Source organism: Lutjanus erythropterus, chromosome 15, assembly GCF_056507025.1.
Source record: "Lutjanus erythropterus isolate fLutEry1 chromosome 15, fLutEry1.hap2, whole genome shotgun sequence".
NCBI lineage: Eukaryota > Metazoa > Chordata > Actinopteri > Lutjaniformes > Lutjanidae > Lutjanus > Lutjanus erythropterus.
In genome coordinates, this window is record NC_139331.1 from 18450254 (window position 1) to 18469903 (window position 19650).

A 19650-nucleotide genomic window follows, 5' to 3' on the forward strand; every position below is an offset into this window, starting at 1 on the left:
GAAAATGAAATTAAGGGAACTGATTTTGCACATACTTTTTAAGCAATATAGTTTAAAATTTTTGGACTTGGGGGAAGGCATCAGGTATTTCAAAGTCAAAAATCCACGTAAATGCACCAGTCATCGATTTTAAAGCTCAAGTCAAGTTTCACGTCTTTTTTGATTTTGTCAAGTCTTATGTCATCAATTTGTGACTGAAGTCTGACTTGAATCCAAGTCATGGGGAATCCACACCTCTGATGTACAGTAACACATCTTCATGTTCTAGATAAGTGATTTGTCATTTAATTTTCAAAGCGATGTGAAACCTCAATTTATGATATGAAAAGTCACAGTTGGAGTGTTGTTTTGAATGTGAGTTGTATGCCTTAAAAAAAGAATCTTACAACATGACTTTAAAGTACATTTAATTCAATAAATACAGTACATTCAGCAAAGGTATTAATCTCTGTACCACAGAGAATTAAGTTTTTTTTTTTTTTTTACTGATAAACACTGTTGGCCTAAATACAGAACAATAGCCTGTCATGATAAATAAAACCCTGCCATGACTTCTGCTACTTTCCAGAGATATTTGCGTTCATCTGCTATAAAAATCAGTTAAAGCTCTAATGGAGTTACCTGATGGAGTTGTAGAGATGCTTACACTGATGTTAATCATCTTCCCATTTTGTTCTTTAGATCCAGCACTAAAATATTGCCATGAAAACTGTATCTGCTCTGTCCTGCATCTGCACAATAGTAAGTTAAACATTCAAAATGAATATTATCAGCATTTTCTGGCTTTCCAGAAAAACACATTAACTAGAAAAATACATAGCTTTGTATTATTAGTTTACTTTTTAACTTTGGAGCCAAATGTCTTTAAAGAATGTTTTTGATTTGATAAAGTACATTACACACCGGCTTAATCCTGCAAAAAATGTTGAGCAGCCAAATTGTGTAAATATACTTTGAATTAATTTGAAGACAAACTATAGTACAGTACATGTGTATGACATTCAAGTCATTATTTTAAAAGTCATAGATTCTATTATACCTTAAAGCATACTTTATGATTTGTGTCATGTTATGGCTAAGGCTCAGAGTTCCAATAAGTAACTATGACTTATAGTACATGAGAATAAGTACCATTTAGCTTTACATAAAAAGTATGCAAACCAACTACATATAGTATATACATTCAAGTTTTTAAGATTTCCTTATCATACAAATGTACGATCAGTAGTTGTTGTGCATGTGTTCAGTCTCAGCATTAGAAATGCTGTAACAAAGTGCTTCTATTCCTTTAGTGCTTGATTAACAAGAACTTAAGATTGAGTTTCTTGATTCCACCAGGCACAGCTCTATGACATCGCATCAGCGACGTGGTTTTGATCCGTCCTCCATGCGGCTTCATGCCTCACCAGAAACATCTCAGAAGTGGAGCGTTTTACGTGCCTGATTTTGTTGAATAGCTCAGGTTTCGTTGATTTAGTCATTTTTTTCTTGGTTACATCTACCGTGGGTGAGTAGACCACATAGTTTTTTGTCTTTTTTATGATCAGGATTGCGCAGGGTGTTTTTTTTTGACCAAAGTCTCTGTGCTGTTCCTGTGCCTGACTTCCTGCCCAGCTCTTTCTGCTCTGTGAAGCTTGCCGTGGCTTCCGGCACGTATTTGAGGTGGAGCAGAGTGAAGAGCCACTTCTGGGACACTTCTGAGACTTCTGCTGGAATCACAAGCATCGTCTGGAGAGGCTGTGTTTAGCCCCGACGGCCACGTCACAGCTGTGCCCGATGGAATCAACATCTTAAAAAACTAGAATAATCTAGATCAGTCCTTTTGCTTCCTTTACAGGTCATGTTAGGTCTCTTTTTTCAAAGTCTTGGCTTGTAGCGTCTTCTTGGCTGTTTATTTCAGTCTCAGAATCTTCGACATCGGCGTAAGCGCCGTCCTCAGATTCTGCACTCCCTTTAATCAAAGTATTAAGTGGGATTACAATTGTTTCCTGAGGTGCTCTGTTAGCTGCCTCTTGATTATCGGTCTTGCTTGGAACGAGATCTTCATCAGTCTCTTCCTCTGGTTCATCCGAATCTTCCTCTGCCTCATCCTCTCCATCAGCTGAATCTCCATGGTTTCCATGCCAGTCTTCATTGGCTGTAGTCTCAGTAGTTTCCTCGTCTTCTATTTTGGAGGCTTCGGCATCGTCTCCGTCATTATCATGGCTTCCAATACATTCACATTGTGTTTCTGTCTGTTCATCATCCTCCACTGGTTTGTCGTCTCTGTTTTCCTCCTCATCCTCATCCTTATCTGGCTTCAGCTCCACCACATCATCAGGGCCTTCTGGTTCATCATTTGTCTCAGTTACGGCATCGTCTTGGTGATCTTCAGTCACGTCACTTTCTTCAGCTTTGTCAGGATTAGTTTCAGGTTCACTGACAGCATTCTCTGCATACTCTTCATCTGCTCCTTCTGTAAGTTGCTGTCCATCTGCAGATTCATCTTCTGTGTTATCAGCAGATTCTTCCTTTTCAGTAATCTCATTTCCTGTCATTTCAGGATCTCCTGATTCCCCGTCTTCAGTCTCATCTCCTGTGGTTACATCCTCTGTGCAATCTTCACCTGTTGCTCTAGACTCCTTTGTGCTTTCATTTTCAACAGAGTCCTCCCCATCATTTTCAGTCTCTTCCAATTCTTCTCCAGTTGTTTGACCTTCCTCATTGTGAGACTTTTTATCTTCGTCTCCCTCACCTTTTTCTTCTTCTTTAACAAAATCTTCAGTGGCACTGCATTCTGGTTTCTCATGAGGCTCTTCAGCTGATGCCTCTTCATCATGTTCTGCCTCACTTAAAGTCTCATTTTCATCAGTAGCAACTTTATCCTCTTCTGCATTTTCTTCCTCTCCTGCACTTTCATCTGCAGGCTTGGTTTCTTCTCCTTCTTCGTTATCATTTGTGACTTTTGAAGACTCTTCCTCTCCTGCGCTCTCATTTACATCTGTTGTTGCGTTGTTTGTGGACTCATTTTCATCTATGGCTGGTTCATTGCTCTCTTCTTCAGATTCATTTTCAGTAACAGGCTTGGAGCTTTCTTCTCTTGCGGACTCAGACGCAAGGTCTTCTCCATCTGTTGTTTCATCCATCTCCTCTTCATTTGATTCATCATCAGCTTTACTGATTTCCTCTTCACCTGAATTTTCTTTTTCTGTGGCTGTTGCTTCTTTGGTGTCATCGTCATCTGTTGTAACAGCGTCGTTTTCAGCAGCAGCATCATCTTCAGTTGTTGCTGCTTCAGATGGTTCTTTTGGCAGTGTGGCTGTGTTATCATTGTCCTCTGCAGTTTCATCGTCATTTGTGTTGGCATCCACACCTCCTGCAGAGTCATCTTCACTGCTAGCAGCAGTTTTCTCCACATCTTCACAGGCTTCCACAGACCCCTCTTTGTCAGATTCATGTTCTGCAACATCCTCTGCTGCATTTTCCTCTTCAGCTGCTGTGGCATCACCAGCTTCATCCTTCATTTCATCTTCACTTGTGACAGCAGTCTCCTTTTCTTCAGCTAGCTCATCTTCAGTTGTTGCCTTTTCTTTCTCAGCTGATTCAGACTCATCTGCACTGGTGGCTTCCACAGCTGCATCTTGGTCGGATTCATGTTCAGTTGTGGCTCCAACATCAGCCTCTTCTGCTGCATCTTCAGTTTCATCTTCAGTAGTGACTGCTATATCTTTTTCCACAGCACTTTCATCTTCAGCTGTTGTTGCTTGATCGTTGTCTGCAAGTTCATCTTCATCGTTTGTGGCAGCAGTGTCTTCTTCATCTTCAGCCACGCCTGCTTCCACAGTATCATCTTTGTCAGATTCATCTTCAGTTGCGGCTGCTACGTCAGACTCTTCTGCAGACTTTTCATCTTCAACTTTGGTGGCTTCTGCAACGTCTGTTTTTGGTTCATCTTCACTTACAGCATCCATCTCTTTCTCTGTAGCAGTCTCGTCTTCAGCAGGTTCTTTTGACAATTCAGAATCATCTTTCTGTGCTGTCTCATCATCATTTGTGATGGTATCTTCTGCTGAATCATCATCACTGGTGGCAGCAGTCTCTTTGCCATCGTCAACTGTCCCTTCTTCTTCAGCTTCTTCTTTGCCAGATTCATTTTCAGTTGTGGCTGCCACGGTGTTCTCTTCTGCTGCAGTTTCATCTTCAGCAGTCTCTTCATTTGATTCATCTTCACTGATCTCTTTTTCTGCAGCCTCCTCATCTTCAGCACTTTCTTCCTTTGATTCATCTTCACTGATCTCTTTTTCTGCAGCCTCCCCATCTTCAGTTTCTGCTTGTTCAGCTGGTTCTTTTGATGATTCATCAGCTGTGTCATTGTTGTCATCTGCAGACTCATCCGCACTGGTGGATGCAAGCTTTTCTTCATCATTGGTTGACCCTTCTTCCACAGCCTCATCTTTGTCAGATTCATGTTCACTAATGGCTTCTTCTGCATTTTCGTCTTCAGATGTGGTGGCTTTTGCAGCCTCTTCCTTAATTTCATCCTCACTTGTAACCGCAATCTCCTTTTCAACAATGAGCTCATCTTCAGTTGTTGCTTCTTCAGCTGGTTCCTTTGACAATTCATCGCCTGTGGCATCATTCTCCACAGCAGTGTCATCTTCATTTGAGGTGGCATCTAAACTCTCTGCAGAATCATCACTGGTGGCTGCAGTCTCATCCTTGTCTTCAGCTGCTACAGCAACCTCATCTTTGTCAGATTCTTGTTCAGATTCATGTTCAGTTGTGTTTGCCACATCTGCTGCCGCATTTTCTTCTTCAGCTGTGGTGGTCTCAGCAGCCCCTTCTTCCTCTGCCTCGTCATCATCACCGGTGACAGCAATCTCGTCTTCAGTTTCTGCCTGCCCAGCTGTTTCCTTTGTGGATTCATCAGCTGTGGCAGTATCATTGTTCTCATCTGCAGACTCATCAGCCTCATCTTTTTCAGATTCATGTTCACTCGTGGCCGCCATAGTGACCTCCTCTGCATTTTCATCTTCAGCTGTAGTAGCTCCTTCTTCTGCAGTAGTGGCCAGACTCTCTTCTTTGTCAGCCTCCTCATTCTCGGATTCATTTTCAGTTGTGTCTGCCACAGCAGACTCTTCTGCTGCAGTTTCATCTTGAGCAGTCTCTTCCTTTGATTCATCTTCACTTGTGATGGCAATCTCTTTTTCTTCAGCCATGTCATCTTCAGTTATTGCTTCTTCAGCAGGTTCCTTTGATGATTCATCAGCTGTGGCTGTGTCATCGTTCTCATCAGCAGTATCATCTGCACTGGTAGCAGTTATCTCCTCGTCATCGTTGACTGTCCCTTCATCTGTTGCTTCATCTTTGTCAGATGCATGTTCACTTGTAGCTGCCATAACGGCCTCTTCTGCACTTTCATCTTCAGCTGTGGTGGCTTCTGCAGCCTCTTCTTTCAGTTCATCCTCACTGGCAGCAATCTCCTCTTCTTCATCAACTGTTCCTGCTTCCACAGCATCATCTTTGTCTGATTCATGCTCAGTTAAAGCTGCCACAGCTGTCTCTTCAGCATCAATTTCATCTTCAGCAGATTCATCCTTTGATTCATCTTCTGCAGCCATTTCATCTTCAGTTGCTGCTTGTTCAGCTTGATCTATTGATGATTCATCAGCTGTTGCTGTGTCAATATTCTCATCTCCACTGGTGGCAGCAATCTCCTCATCTTTATCAACTGTCTCTTCTTCCACAGCATCATTTTTGTCTAATTCATGTTCAGTTGAGGCTGCCGCAGCTGTCTCTTCAGCTGCAATTTCATCTTCAGCAGTCTCATCCTTCGATTCATCAGCTGTAGCTGTGTCATTGTTCTCATCTGCAGAGTCATCTGCACTGGTGGCAGCAATCTCCTCGTCATCGACTGTCCCTTCTTCCACAGCCTCTTCTTTTTCAGATTCATGTTCACTTGTGGCTGCCATAGTGGTCTCTACTGCTGCATTTTCCTCTTCAGCTAAGGTGGCTTCTGCAGCTTCTTCCTTAAGTTCATCTTCACTTATGACAGCAGTCTCTTTGTCTACAGCAATCTCATCTTCAGTTGTTGCTAACTCAGTTGGTTCTCTTGATTCATCAGCTGTGGCTGTGTCATCGTTCTCATCAGCAGTATCATCTGCACTGGTAGCAGTTACCTCCTCGTCATCATTGACTGTCCCTTCATCTGTCGCTTCATCTTTGTCAGATGCATGTTCACTTGTAGCTGCCATAGCGGTCTCTTCTGCATTTTCATCTTCAGCTGTGGTGGCTTCTGCAGCCTCTTCTTTCAGTTCATCCTCACTGGCAGCAATCTCCTCTTCTTCATCAACTGTTCCTGCTTCCACAGCATCATCTTTGTCTGATTCATGCTCACTTAAAGCTGCCACAGCTGTCTCTTCAGCATCAATTTCATCTTCAGCAGCTTCATCCTTTGATTCATCTTCTGCAGCCATTTCATCTTCAGTTGCTGCTTGTTCAGCTTGATCTATTGATGATTCATCAGCTGTTGCTGTGTCAATATCCTCATCTTCACTGGTGGCAGCAATCTCCTCATCTTTATCAACTGTCTCTTCTTCCACAGCATCATTTTTGTCTAATTCATGTTCAGTTGAGGCTGCCGCAGCTCTCTCTTCATCTTTGGTGGAGTCAGCAGCCTCTTCCTCTACTATATCTCCAGTTGTGTCTGCTTTCTCTGTCTCTGCCATGGATTGATCTTCAGCTGTGCTTCTATCTACACCATCATTTTCTTCCCTTTCATCTTCTGTTTTGCTTATTTCCTCTTCCTTTAGTATTTCTTCGTCAACAGTCTGTTCAGTAAATTCTTTGATGGTGTCTACTTCTTCTGTTTCATTGTTTTCAGACCCATCTTCTTGACCTGCATGTTGACCTGCATCATCTGCTTTCTTTTCATCTACTGCAACTGCAAAGTCATCCTCAGTCTCACGGTGCACTTCATCCCCTTCCACTTCTTTTACAGCATTGACAATAACATTGTCTACAAGTTTTTCCACAGCTTTAGTTTCAATGTCATTTTCAGAGTGAGATGTACAGTCATTTGCCTGTGTTTCACCAGGGTCATGGTTCTTCATTGCCAGAATCCTCTTTAGATCAAAGTCCATGACAACTGGTGCAGTATTCAGAACCTCTGCAGGAAGAGGCGGCCTAAATGCCATTTTTTTCTTGATGCATGTTTCACATGGACAGTATTCATCATCGTTTTCACTGCGCTGGTCACTGTAAGATGTACCTGTTGCTGAATCATCACTTTTTTCTGCTTGGGGATCAAATGATTGTTTGAGTATAATCAGCCTCCGTCTTCGCTCTTCTGTTTGTGTTGTTGAAGCACGGGACAACGGTTCTTTAGGAGGTCTTGGTTGGCCTGCTCGACCTTGAATTTTCCTCCGTTCTCTGTCTATACTTGTTTGAATTCTTTTTTGGACCTCATTTCTAAGTTCACTTATCATCATGTCAAGCTGCTCATTATCGTCCAAGTTCCATCGAACTTTGAACTCATTCATTGCATTAATGTAATGTGTCATGAACTGCTTTTCTATTTTAGCTAACAAGGTTAAGACCCAAACAGGATCAGGATCTTGAGAAATCCTTTTGGCTAATGGTGCTCTTTGAACGATGGGAGGACTCTCAGAACTGGTGTCCTCTCGACATTCAGTTTCAACTTCCTCCGGAAGTTTCTGGCCATTGCTGTCATTTCCTGAACTCTTGTTGGATGAGGCTGGTGTTTCAGGTAGTTCTCTTGCACTATTGCTTCTGATTGTTTCATCTGTTTCTAGATCGTCTTCTTTCTCTTTGTCCTCATTCATTTCTTCTTCTTCTCTTTCACATGTCCATTGAGCATCTCCTTCTACTTCACCTTCACTGACTTCTTGTATTTTCCTTAGCGTATCTGCACTGCTATGTGGTTGAGACGCATCGGCATTCACACCATCACTACTCTTCCCAGACCCTGTGGAGCCACTGTTGACATCCACACCAGAGGATGACGTACGATTGAATTCATCATCCACAAAATGATCATCCGTCTTTAACACATGTTCATTTTCTGAAGGGTCACAAAGCCAAAGTGACTGAAGAATACGCATTAGTTCTTGGTATCTTTCATCCTTTTCATTTGCATTTTTTGGATTTTTATCTATTAACTGCAACTTCACAAGGCAATCCAGAAGACCTCTAGCAGAAGTGCTTAGTTTACGTCCATACACTGGAGAAATTTCTGGTAAACTGTTGCATCTGTCAAGCTTTGGATTTAAAAGTACTTTCATCACCTGTATGGAGGAGTTCAATATTTTTGAGGCACCATCTCTCTGAGAACGGGTATTATCTGCGTTTGGTGCCTCTGTGCTTGTTTGGCAGTCATTAGAGGGAACAGGGACACTGTTCATCTCAGCTCCTTCATTTGTGTCTTTTGTATTGTCAGCTGCAGTGTCATCTTTGTTTTCATCATCCTCCATTCTATTAATTTCCTCCGTTGTGTGGCCCGTTTTTTGTCCATCACGGTTTTCATCAAATTCCTCCATGTCATACATATCAGTGTCTCCTGGTATTGTTTTCAGCCATTCATTCACAACCTCAGTAGGGGATGCATTTGGTAGGCTTGATGGGACCATCTTAAAGTCATCAGCATTTGTCTTATTGTGTCTGCATTTACTGCTTTTGTCACTTTTGTTATCAGTGACACTTTTACAGACGTCTGTAGCTTCCAGTGGACCATTTGTTAACCTCTTAGACCTGTTGGATTTTGACTCTTCAGTGGCTGCTGTCTCACAAATCTCTTTGACCATATCTGAACTGGACAGAGTTTGTGACATATCACTTTCATTAGAATCTGTGTGAGAAATCACATGATGTTTATTTCCCTGTGGTTGTGGTGCATTCTGACTGGTTTCTGACACAGCAGAATTTGCATGAGACTTTGGTTTGGTTTGACCGTGTCTGCTTGACTTGCTTGCCTTAGAGTGACGACTCTTCTTATCAGCTGTATCTCGCTGTGTCTCTTCCTCATGTAAATTACATGTGGATTCAATGTTGTCTTCAGGATTCACAGTTTCCCCTTCATTTATTGGAGAAACACTGGTCTCCTTCTCAGCAGATATAGACATCTTTAACTCCTCCTCATCTGTCACATCTGTTAAAACATCAGATACTTTAGATTTTCGAGATTTCATAGACAAATTCGACTTGACAGATAAGGAACTTTGTGGCCGTCCTTCATTCTTCTTTTCTTTACCCACAGATGTTGTCGACTTCTTTGAACGTGCTGAAACCTTAGACTTTGATGACATGGCCGTGGGTGCTCTGTCTTCACTTTCCTCAACTGTCACAGCAGGGACTTCAGCCCTGCCTAACATTTCAGATCGACTGGATTTTGTTGACATGGGGCTAAGCATTCGCTCCTCTTTTTCATGAGCATTTTCATCTGCAGGAACTTCAGACACTTTTGATTTCTTTGATCTAACTGACTGATTTGAAATGACACTTGGAGCTCTCTCAGATCCGTCTTGAGCATTTCCTTCATAAGGACTACCTGCTCTTTCATATGTTTCTTCATCATGTCCAGTCCTTTCACTAGGGGTAATTCCAGATATGTTGGACTTCATGGTTCTTGCAGAAACATTTGACTTCATTGACAAAACACTTGGAGTCCTCTCTGTTAGATCTACCTCTTCAGTATTTGTTTCCATCAGTTCAGAAATTTTTGATTTCCTTGACCTTTGAGAGAGATCTGACTTTAGTGACTTAATTGACATGCTGCTTGGCGTTCTCTCTTCAGCTTCATTTCCATCATCTTCTTGCCCTTGAGAAGCGTTTGATTTCTTGGATACTGCTGAAGTATTTGACTTTCTTGATTTTCCTGATTTGATGGAGGCACTGCTTGGTGCTTGCTCCATAGTCTCTCCATGATTTTCTTCCTCTGGGGTATTAGAAGCTTTGGACTTGGTAGACTTTGCAGATATATTTGACTGTGTTGATTTGGCAGATGTGGCTGATTTCACTGACAGGGTGCTTGGTGGTCTTTGTACCGTTTCTGCATCAATTGTTGTGTTTGCTTCTGAATGAACGTCACATTGCGTTGCACTCTTTGATGAAACAGAAATATTTGATTTGGTCGATTTGGCTGACATGTTGCTTGGTGGTCTGTCCTCAGTTTCTGTTTCAGCATGGTCTTCAGCAGGATTTCCAGCGGAGGACTGAGAAGCTTTTGCAGATATGCCTGAAGAATTTGACTTTGCTGACATAGCACTTGCTGTTCTTTCTACAGTTTTGTCTTGTTCTGCAACAGTTTCTTCAACTGGAACCTCAGAGACTTTTGACTTATTTGATTTTACAGACATGGCTGACTGTGTGGATTTGGCTGACATTGCACTTTGTGCTCTCTCTTGAGTTTCTTCGTCATCAGAAATGCCAGTAGTTTTCCCAGAACAAACTTCAGAAGCTTTTGATTTAGTAGATTTCGCTGAAGCATGTGACTTTGCTGATTTAGCTGACAGGGCGCTTGGGGCTCTGTCTGTAGTGTTCTCATTTTCAGCAGCATTATCTGTAGTAACACCAGAGGCTTGTGACTTAGTAGATCTTTCAGAAACATGAGACTGAACTGATTTGACTGACATGCAGCTTGCTGTTCTTTCTTCAGTTTGCTCTTCATCATGTTTTGATTTAGCTGAAATATTTGACTTTACCGACTGAGCTGACATTGAGCTCACTCTTCCTTCATTCTCTGGATCAGCAATTTCAGTACTGTGTTGAGAGGGGATGTCAGAAGCTTTTGATTTCTTAGACTTTTGAGAAACATTTGACTTTGCTGACTTTGCTGATTTGACTGACATATTGCTTGAAGGTCTTTCCTCATGATCGGCATTTTCTTCAGTAGGGGTTGCCAAGACTTGTGACTTATTTGATTTTGCAGAAATAGTTGACTTTACAGACAGTGCACTGTCTGCTCTGTCTTTAGTTTCTTCCTCATCATTTCTGCCTGGAGTATTATTATCAGGATGAACCTCAGAAGCATTGGACTTCATATATGCTGTAGAAACTTGTGACTTAGGTCTGGCACTGCTTTCTTCAAGTTGAATGTCAGCTGAACGTTTTGATCTACTTGATCTTGCAGAGACATTTGACTTGACTGAATGGACTGACATTGAACTTACTGATCTATTTTCAATGTGGTCCTCTTCATTATTTTCCTCTTCAGGAGAATCAGCAATGTGATCAGTAGGAGTTGAGTTCTTTGACTTTGCTGATTTTGCTGATCTGACCGACAAATTGCTCGGAGCTCTCTCTGTATGTTCCTCGTGATCCGATACAGTTTCTTCATTTGGACCATCGAGTTCTTTTGATTTTGTAGATTTGGCAGAAGTAGTTGACTTTGCAGTCTTGGCTGACATGGCACTCTGTGCTCTCTCTTGAGTTTCATCTTCATCATCTCCATCTGGAATACCAGTAGTTTTACCAGAATGAACTTCAGAAGCATTTGATTTGATAGACTTTGTAGAAGCATGTGACTTTGCTGATTTAGCTGATAAAGCACTTGGTGCTCTCTCCGCAGACTTTGTAGATCTCTCAGAAACATGTGACTGGACTGACTTGACAGACATGGAGCTTGGTGCTCTTGATTCGGTTTGCTCTTTTTCATTTTCTTCTTCAGGGCTCTCAAAGCTTTCTTGAGCTGGAACATGATCAGAACTTTTTGACTTATTTGATTTTGTAGAAATATTTGACCGAACTGACTGGGCTGACACTGGGCTTATTGCTCTCCCTTCACTCTCGCCTTCAACAATTCTTTCCTCAGGATTGTCAGCACCATCTTCCAAGGGAACTTCAGAAACTTTTGATCTTCTTGATGTTGTAGAAACATTTGACTTTGCTGATTTTGCTGATCTGACCGACAAATTGCTTGGAGCTCTCTCTGCATGTTCCTCATCAGATTCAGTTTCTTCATTTGGACCATCGAGTTCTTTTGATTTTGTAGATTTGGCAGAAGTAGTTGACTTTGCAGTCTTGGATGACATTGCACTCTGTGCTCTCTCTTGAGTTTCATCTTCATCATCTCCATCTGGAATACCAGTAGTTTTACCAGAATGAACTTCAGAAGCAGTTGATTTGATAGATTTTGTAGAAGCATGTGACTTTGCTGATTTAGCTGATAAAGCACTTGGTGCTCTCTCCGCCGACTTTGTAGATCTCTCAGAAACATGTGACTGGACTGACTTGACAGACATGGAGCTTGGTGCTCTTTCTTCAGTTTGCTCATTGTCATTTCCAGCATCAGGGCTCTCAAAGCTTTCTTGAGCTGGAACATGAGCAGAACATTTTGACTTATTTGATTTTGTAGAAATATTTGACCGAACTGACTTGGCTGACACTGGGCTTATTGCTCTCCCTTCACTCTCGCCTTCAACAATTCTTTCCTCCGGATTGTCAGCACCATCTTCCAAGGGAACTTCAGAAACTTTTGATCTTCTTGATGTTGTAGAAACATGTGACTTTGCTGATTTTGCTGATCTGACCGACAAATTGCTTGGAGCTCTCTCTGCATGTTCCTCATGATCAGATACATTTTCTTCAGTTGGACCATCGAGTCCTTTTGATTTTGCAGATTTGACAGAAGTAGTTGACTTTGCAGTCTTGGATGACATTGCACTCCGTGCTCTCTCTTGAATTTCATCTTCATCATCTCCATCTGGAATACCAGTAGTTTTAACAGAATGAACATCTGAAGCATTTGATTTGATAGATTTTTTAGACTTTGCTGATTTAACTGACAAAGCACTTGGTGCTCTCTCAGCAGACTTGATAGATATTTCAGAAACATGTGACTGGACTGACTTGACAGACATGGAGCTTGGTGCTCTTTCTTCAGTTTGCTCATTGTCATTTCCAGCATCAGGGCTCTCAAAGCTTTCTTGAGCTGGAACATGAGCAGAACATTTTGACTTATTTGATTTTGTAGAAATATTTGACCGAACTGACTTGGCTGACACTGGGCTTATTGCTCTCCCTTCACTCTCGCCTTCAACAATTCTTTCTTCAGGATTGTCAGCACCATCTTCCAAGGGAACTTCAGAAACTTTTGATCTTCTTGATGTTGTAGAAACATTTGACTTTGTGGACTTTCTTGATCTCTCTGACAAATTGCTTGGAGCTCTCTCTACATGTTCCTCATGATCAGATATATTTTCTTCAGTTGGACCATCGAGTCCTTTTGATTTTGTAGATTTGGCAGAAGTAGTTGACTTTGCAGTCTTGGCTGACATTGCACTCTGTGCTCTCTCTTGAATTTCATCTTCATCATCTCCATCTGGAATAACAGTAGTTTTGCTAGAATGAACTTCTTCAGAGGCATTTGATTTGATAGACTTTGTAGAGACATGTGACTTTGCTGATTTAACTGACAAAGCACTTGGTGCTCTCATTGCAGATTTTGTAGATCTTTCAGAAACATGTGACTGGGCCGATTTGGCTGACATGCAGCTTGGTGCTCTTTCTTCAGTTTGTTCTTTTTCATTTTCTTCATCAGGGTTCTCAGCGCTTTCATCAGCTGGGACATGGTCAGAACATTTTGACTTATTTGATTTTGTTGAAATATTTGACTTCACTGAATGGACAGACATGGAACTTATTGCTCTCCCTTCACTCTCCCCTTCAACAATTCTTTCCTCAAGATTGTTAGCACCATCTTCCAAGGGAACTTCAGAAACTTTTGATCTTTTTGATGCTGTAGAAGCATTGGACTTTGCTGATTTTCCTGATTTGATTGACAAATTGCTTGGAGCTCTCTCTGCATGTTCCTCATGATCAGATACATTTTCTTCAGTTGGACCATCAAGTCCTTTTGATTTTGTAGATTTGGCAGAAATACTCGACTTTGCAGTCTTGGCTGACATTGCACTCTGTGCTCTCTCTGCAGACTTGATAGATATTTCAGAAACATGTGACTGGACTGATTTGGCTGACATGCAACTTGGTGCCCTTTCTTCACTTTGCTCTTTGTCACTTTCTTCAGCAGCGCTCTCATTGTCTTCTTCAGCTGGAATATGAGCAGAACATTTTGACTTATTGGATCTTGCAGAAATCTTTGACTCAACTGACTGTACAGACATTGAGCTCACTGATCTCCCTTCAGTTTCACCTTCAATATCAAAATCTTCAGAAGCATCACCAGGGTTTTCACAAGGAGTTGCAGAACCTCTTGATTTCTTAGATATTGCTGAAGTGTTTGACTTTGCAGATTTGGTGGATTTAGTCGACTTTGCAGTCTTGGCTGACATGGCACTTGCTGCTCTCTCTGCAGACTTAATAGATATTTCAGAAACATGTGATTGAACTGATTTGGCTGACATGCAGCTTGGTGCTCTTTCTTCAGTTTGCTCTTTGTCAGTTCCCTCATCGGGGCTCTCACAGCCTTCTTCAGTTGGAACATTAGCAGAGCATTTTGACTTATTTGATCTAGCAGAAATATTTGACTTAACAGACTTGACTGACATTGAGCTTGCTGATCTCTCTTCAGTTCCCTCCTCCTTATCAATGTTTTCAGAAGCATCACCACAGTTTTCAGAGAGAATTGCAGAACCTCTTGATTTCTTAGATATTGCTGAAGCATTTGACTTTGCAGATTTGGCAGATGTAGTTGACATATTGCTTGAAGCTCTTTCTACAGGTTCTGTATGATCTGCAGCATTTTCTTCAGCTGGAACATCACTGTGCTTTGACATATTAGATTTGGCAGAAATGTTTGACTTTGTTGATTTGGCTGATTTGGCCGTCACATTTGACTGTGCCGATTTCACTGACAGTGCAGAAGGTACCCTGTCTTCCTCACAGGATTTATCTGACATGCAGCTTGGTGATCTTTCACTGGTTTCCTGTTCAGCATCTTCTTCATCACAAAAATCATCATCTTTGGGAAGAACTTGAGAAGCTTTTGATTTAGCAGATACTGCGGAAACATTTGACTTTGCAGATTTTGCTGACATTGCACTCAGTGATCTTTCTGTAATTTCCCCATCATCGTTTTCCTCCGACTTTGCTTTAGAGGCTTTTGAATTGCTGGATATTGCTGATGATTTTGACTTGACAGATTTTTCTGACATGGCACTAGATGGTCTTGCTTCAGCTTCATTTTCCTCAGTTGAAACATGGGAGGAGTTTTCCTCTTCCTCATCATTGCAGTGTGCTGCTCTTTCTTCCATTAGCTCTCCATCATCTCCATCCTCATGATTGTCTTCACTTTCTTTATTAGCAACTTTAGATGATTTAGATTTGCTAGATTTTGCAGAAATATTTGACTTCATCGACTTGGCTGATTTGACTGACATTGTGCTTTGTGGCCTCCCTTCACTTTCTTCCTCAGCATTTCCATCTGACATGTCAACACTTTCTCTGGTGAAAAGGTCAGATTTCTTCGATTCCCTAGATCTTGCAGATGCATTGGACTTCGCTGACAAAACACTGGTTGCTCTCTCTGTTCCAGATACATCTGACTTGACAGATGTAGCTGACATTGCACTTGATGCTCTTTCGTTTTCTTCATTTTCAGCCTGTTTTTCCTCAGCTGAAAGGTCAGATTGTTCAGATGCATTTAATTTTTCTGATTTTCTGGACCTTGCAGATGCATTTGACTTAATGGATTTTGCTGACAAGGTGCTTGGAGCTCTCTCTACAGTTTCCACTACCTCCTCCTCACTATCAGCTTTATTTGATGACACTCCTGATAAAGCACTCGGTGTTCTTGCATTTGTATCTTGTACTTCCTCTTCATTTTGTTGAACCTCAGTTTCAGAGGTTTTAGACTTTGCTGATTTTGCTGACATGGTACTTGGTGGTCTCTCTTGAGTATCTTCCTCAGCATTTTCTTCATCTTGAAGCTTAGATGTTTTTGAGCATGTTGATCTTGCAGAGGTATTTGATTTGGATGACATGACACTTGGCACTCTCTCTTGATCTTCTCCAGCTGCTTCAGTTTCCTCTTCTTCCTCACCAGCATTTTCTGACTTCACTGACCCAGGGGAATGCACACTCCTCTCAGATTTGTCCTCTGAATTTTCTTTGGGCAGAGCTTCAGACATTCGTGACTTTGTAGATTTTGCAGAAACATTTGACCTCACTGACATTGCACTTTGTGCTCTTTGTCCAGATTCATTCTCATTTTCCTCAGCTGGGTTTTGAATGCTTTCCTCTGCAGATGCTTCTAATTTATGTTCTGAAGAGGCGTTCGATGTAGCTGACATGGCACTGGGTGTTCTTTGCTCCGTTTCCTCCTCAGCTTGTTCTTCATCCAATTGAGCAGAGACTCTTGATCCCTTTGATTTAATCGAGGCTTTGGATTTTGATGACATGGAACTTAATGCTCGTTCTTCATCAACATCCTCCTCTGACTTATGTTGTTCAGCTGCCACTTCTAATTGCGTTGACTTTTCGGACTTAATGGATTTAACAGACGTGCTACTTAATGGTCTTTCTTGTGTTTCCTCATCATCATGGGTTTGTATTTCTTCAGCTGTAATATCTGTTGTAGAGGCATTTGAATGAGCTGACATGGCACTTTGGGATCTTTTCTCCTCTACATCTTCAGAATCCGTATTCTGTCTTTCTTCAGACTTGTTTGATCTGCCAGAGGCATTTGATTTAACAGACATGGCACTTGATTGATCTCTTTGTATGTCACCTTCTTCTTCAGCCTGGGCCTTGGTTTCTCCTTTTGTATCATCCCCTGGATCATTAGATGCGCCGCAAATGCAAGTGTGCGATTTTTGGGATTTTCTTGATTTGCTTGAGCATCCTGATGCATTGGATGTTCCATCTGTAGGACTCGGGGATAAATGTTGCATAGGTGATCCATTATCCAACACTGCACCTGAAGCACTCGGTGGGACGTCGTCCTTATCATTTTGATCCTCCTCGTGGTCTGTCAATACTCCAGAAGAAGGACTAGGAGCGGATCCTGTTCGATCTTCTTGTTGTGGTGGTTCCTCTACACAGTTGTCCAGTGTGGAGGACTGCACCTCGCACTTTGGTGAGCAAGCCTCACTCCTGATGATGCAGTACTCTACAGTTTCAGCAGCCTCAACAGTCTGCTCCACACACGTTTCTCTCTCCACCACCTGCTCTGTATGCTCCTCACTTGATCTTGACACAGTTTGCCTTTCAACCACTGTTTTTTTAGAGACCACTGTGTGTGAGGATGCACTTGAGCTGGATGTTTGAATGCAGCGACTTGCTCCATGTGTCCCTGGGATGTTTTTCCAGATGTCATAATCCTGGCAGTGACTGCAGCAGTGAGGACAGTGATGCTCCTCCGTATGTCTTTGATGGCGCTGAGCGATGTAAGCCTCATCTTGCTCACCAGGAGAGATGTTCTCAGATTCCGAATAGCTTCTATCACTAACTTGTGCAAAATAGGGATTATTGTGTCCTTGAAGGTACTCGCTGGTCTTGCCATTTGTCTTTCTTACTTCTGTTGACCAATGTAGTGTTTCATCATTTTGTAGCCGGAAGCGCACTTTCATTTGCATAGACAGACTGCCATCTTTATTAACACGAACCCGTTTCTCTATATCATCATCTCTCATTCCATCACCGGTGTTTGGGCAGGAATCAACATTATCCGGAGAGTCGGTTCCATCTGGTAATGACTTGTCAGATGACACTGACAGCCTGGTGGATCTAGTGTCAGACTCCAGTTTTGGACCGATGTCACTTTTCTTTGTTGATAGTCCTTGATTTAAAATTCAGACATGAAAAGACAGAAGAAAAAAACACAAAGTAGATGATGTTAGTGTATTTTGCTGATTGTGTGGGATACAATTATACTGTATAATGCAGATCATTTTCCAAAGAAACAGTGCTTAGAATGTAATTAATAATTAATTTTAAAAACATACCCTCATGTCCTTCATTGCAGCCACCAGTGCGTGACCTCATATTCAACCTTGGAAGTTTGTCATCAGTTGTTTTCCGAAAATTCTCCACGACGGAAGGGTGGGAGGGTTCACGACCCACACAGACGAGGACGCTGGGACACTGCAGAAGACTTGGAACGTTGTCAATCTGAAACAGAGGAAGAGTAAGTTATGAGTGAGTCTGTTTATTGAACGAAGTTTATTGTAAAGTAAAGCCGACTGTATCCCAGTGCAAAATGAAGTGTGTATCTACTCATGGGCGAGAGGCTCATGCTTCTTACAGTGCAGGATGTAAACATTAATGTCATCATTGGCTGAGTTGTAACCTCTTGTCTGAGATTCTGTAACTTCTGCTTGATGATACAGCTGGCAGGTGTAGTTTGGTAGAAAGAGAGTAGTTCCTACATGAAACTGCTCACAACAAGGTCTTGGGATTATCTTGAGTAACCATGTGATGATTTCTAGAAAGAGACATTGCTGTTGAGTGTTTTTTTTGTGCACTTTGAGCACCACATGCCAAGCGTCATTTAGTTCCACTGTGTTGGAGGGAAGGCAGACATCTCTACAGCTGATATCTGTAAAACTCGACAACTCGCACCAAAACCACCAAGATGGATAAATAGCAGCACGGGTAAGTGCTGTAATTTTTTTTGGTTTGTTTGTTTATTTTGAGCTATTTCTGTCTGTTTAAGGATGTAGAATGAGGCATAACTAGTGCAGAATTTTACAATCTTAACATCAACAGTACTACCTGTAATGTTGCTGTTATACGGGATGTTTGTTCTTCTGGCCCAGTCAGCCTGCCAGAATGATGCAATTTACCATAGTTCCAACATTTTCATAAATTTGGCTATGAAGACGCCTGCTGCATTCAATGGGACAACATATTTACTCTTGTCTTGTGTTTCCGATATAGTATAAGTTGTGCCATTGCGTTGACATTTGTAACCCTGCAGTTGCATACATACTGATGAGTGGGGGATAAATGCTGCAATATTGGTGCTATATTCTACCCACTGAGCTGCAGAAACTGTTCTTTTAATGTAGGTCTTATCTGACCAATATTTAAGCTTCTGTGGCCACTTTCCATATTACCTTTTTTTTTCAACTCAAATAGCATCAAGTAATCACTGATGCACGTAACTATCAGGGCTGATAAATTATCAGTGAATAATGGAAAATTTATATTATAATTTATTATGCTTTTAATGAAGTTATAGCAGATAAATATCTAGATCTGAGCCGACTAGCAAAAAGTGGGTGTGGGCGTGGTCTTAAACAAAAATATGCATCACTTGGAAATAGTTTAATGTAACATGGCCAAACTGATGAACCATTATGGTTCAAACCATATGGACTTTGGTTTCATTGTTCTCATCAGAAGGTTCCTGTTTCAGTGGTGCCAAGTAGCCCCACCCCTTATACATTAGCCACATCCTTTATATAACTCGTGAACCATTTGTCAAAGAGCCTTGCAGCAGGCATCATTGGTCTTGGCAGAAAGTTCCTTTTCCCTTTGGTCTTATTCAACCCCACTCCTTATACTTTAACCAAAAGTGATCAAAGTGGTTGTTTGTGTGAATGCATGCACATGTGCATACATCTGTTGCAATAGCTCTTTGCAGCTATTGCAAATTTATGCTTGTTAAAATCCAAAAATGTGAAATTATCAGTTATTGTATCGACTGATAAAAATTCAAATCTAGCATCCCTATTTTTATTGTTGTTAGTACCT

General features: G+C 41.5%; 1 protein-coding gene across 1 annotated transcript; it reads right to left on the bottom strand.

Moving 5' to 3' along the window:
* Nucleotides 1–1838: 1838 nt before the first annotated feature.
* rp1l1b (rp1 like 1b) lies at nucleotides 1839–11692 on the bottom strand. Its single transcript, XM_084737073.1, has 4 exons — nucleotides 11602–11692; nucleotides 5134–10555; nucleotides 4950–5016; nucleotides 1839–4832 (listed from the first exon to the last, which is right to left on the bottom strand). Exons 1-4 carry the CDS (start codon nucleotides 11690–11692, stop codon nucleotides 1839–1841), a joined length of 8574 nt encoding a protein of 2857 aa, XP_084593199.1.
* Nucleotides 11693–19650: the final 7958 nt, after the last annotated feature.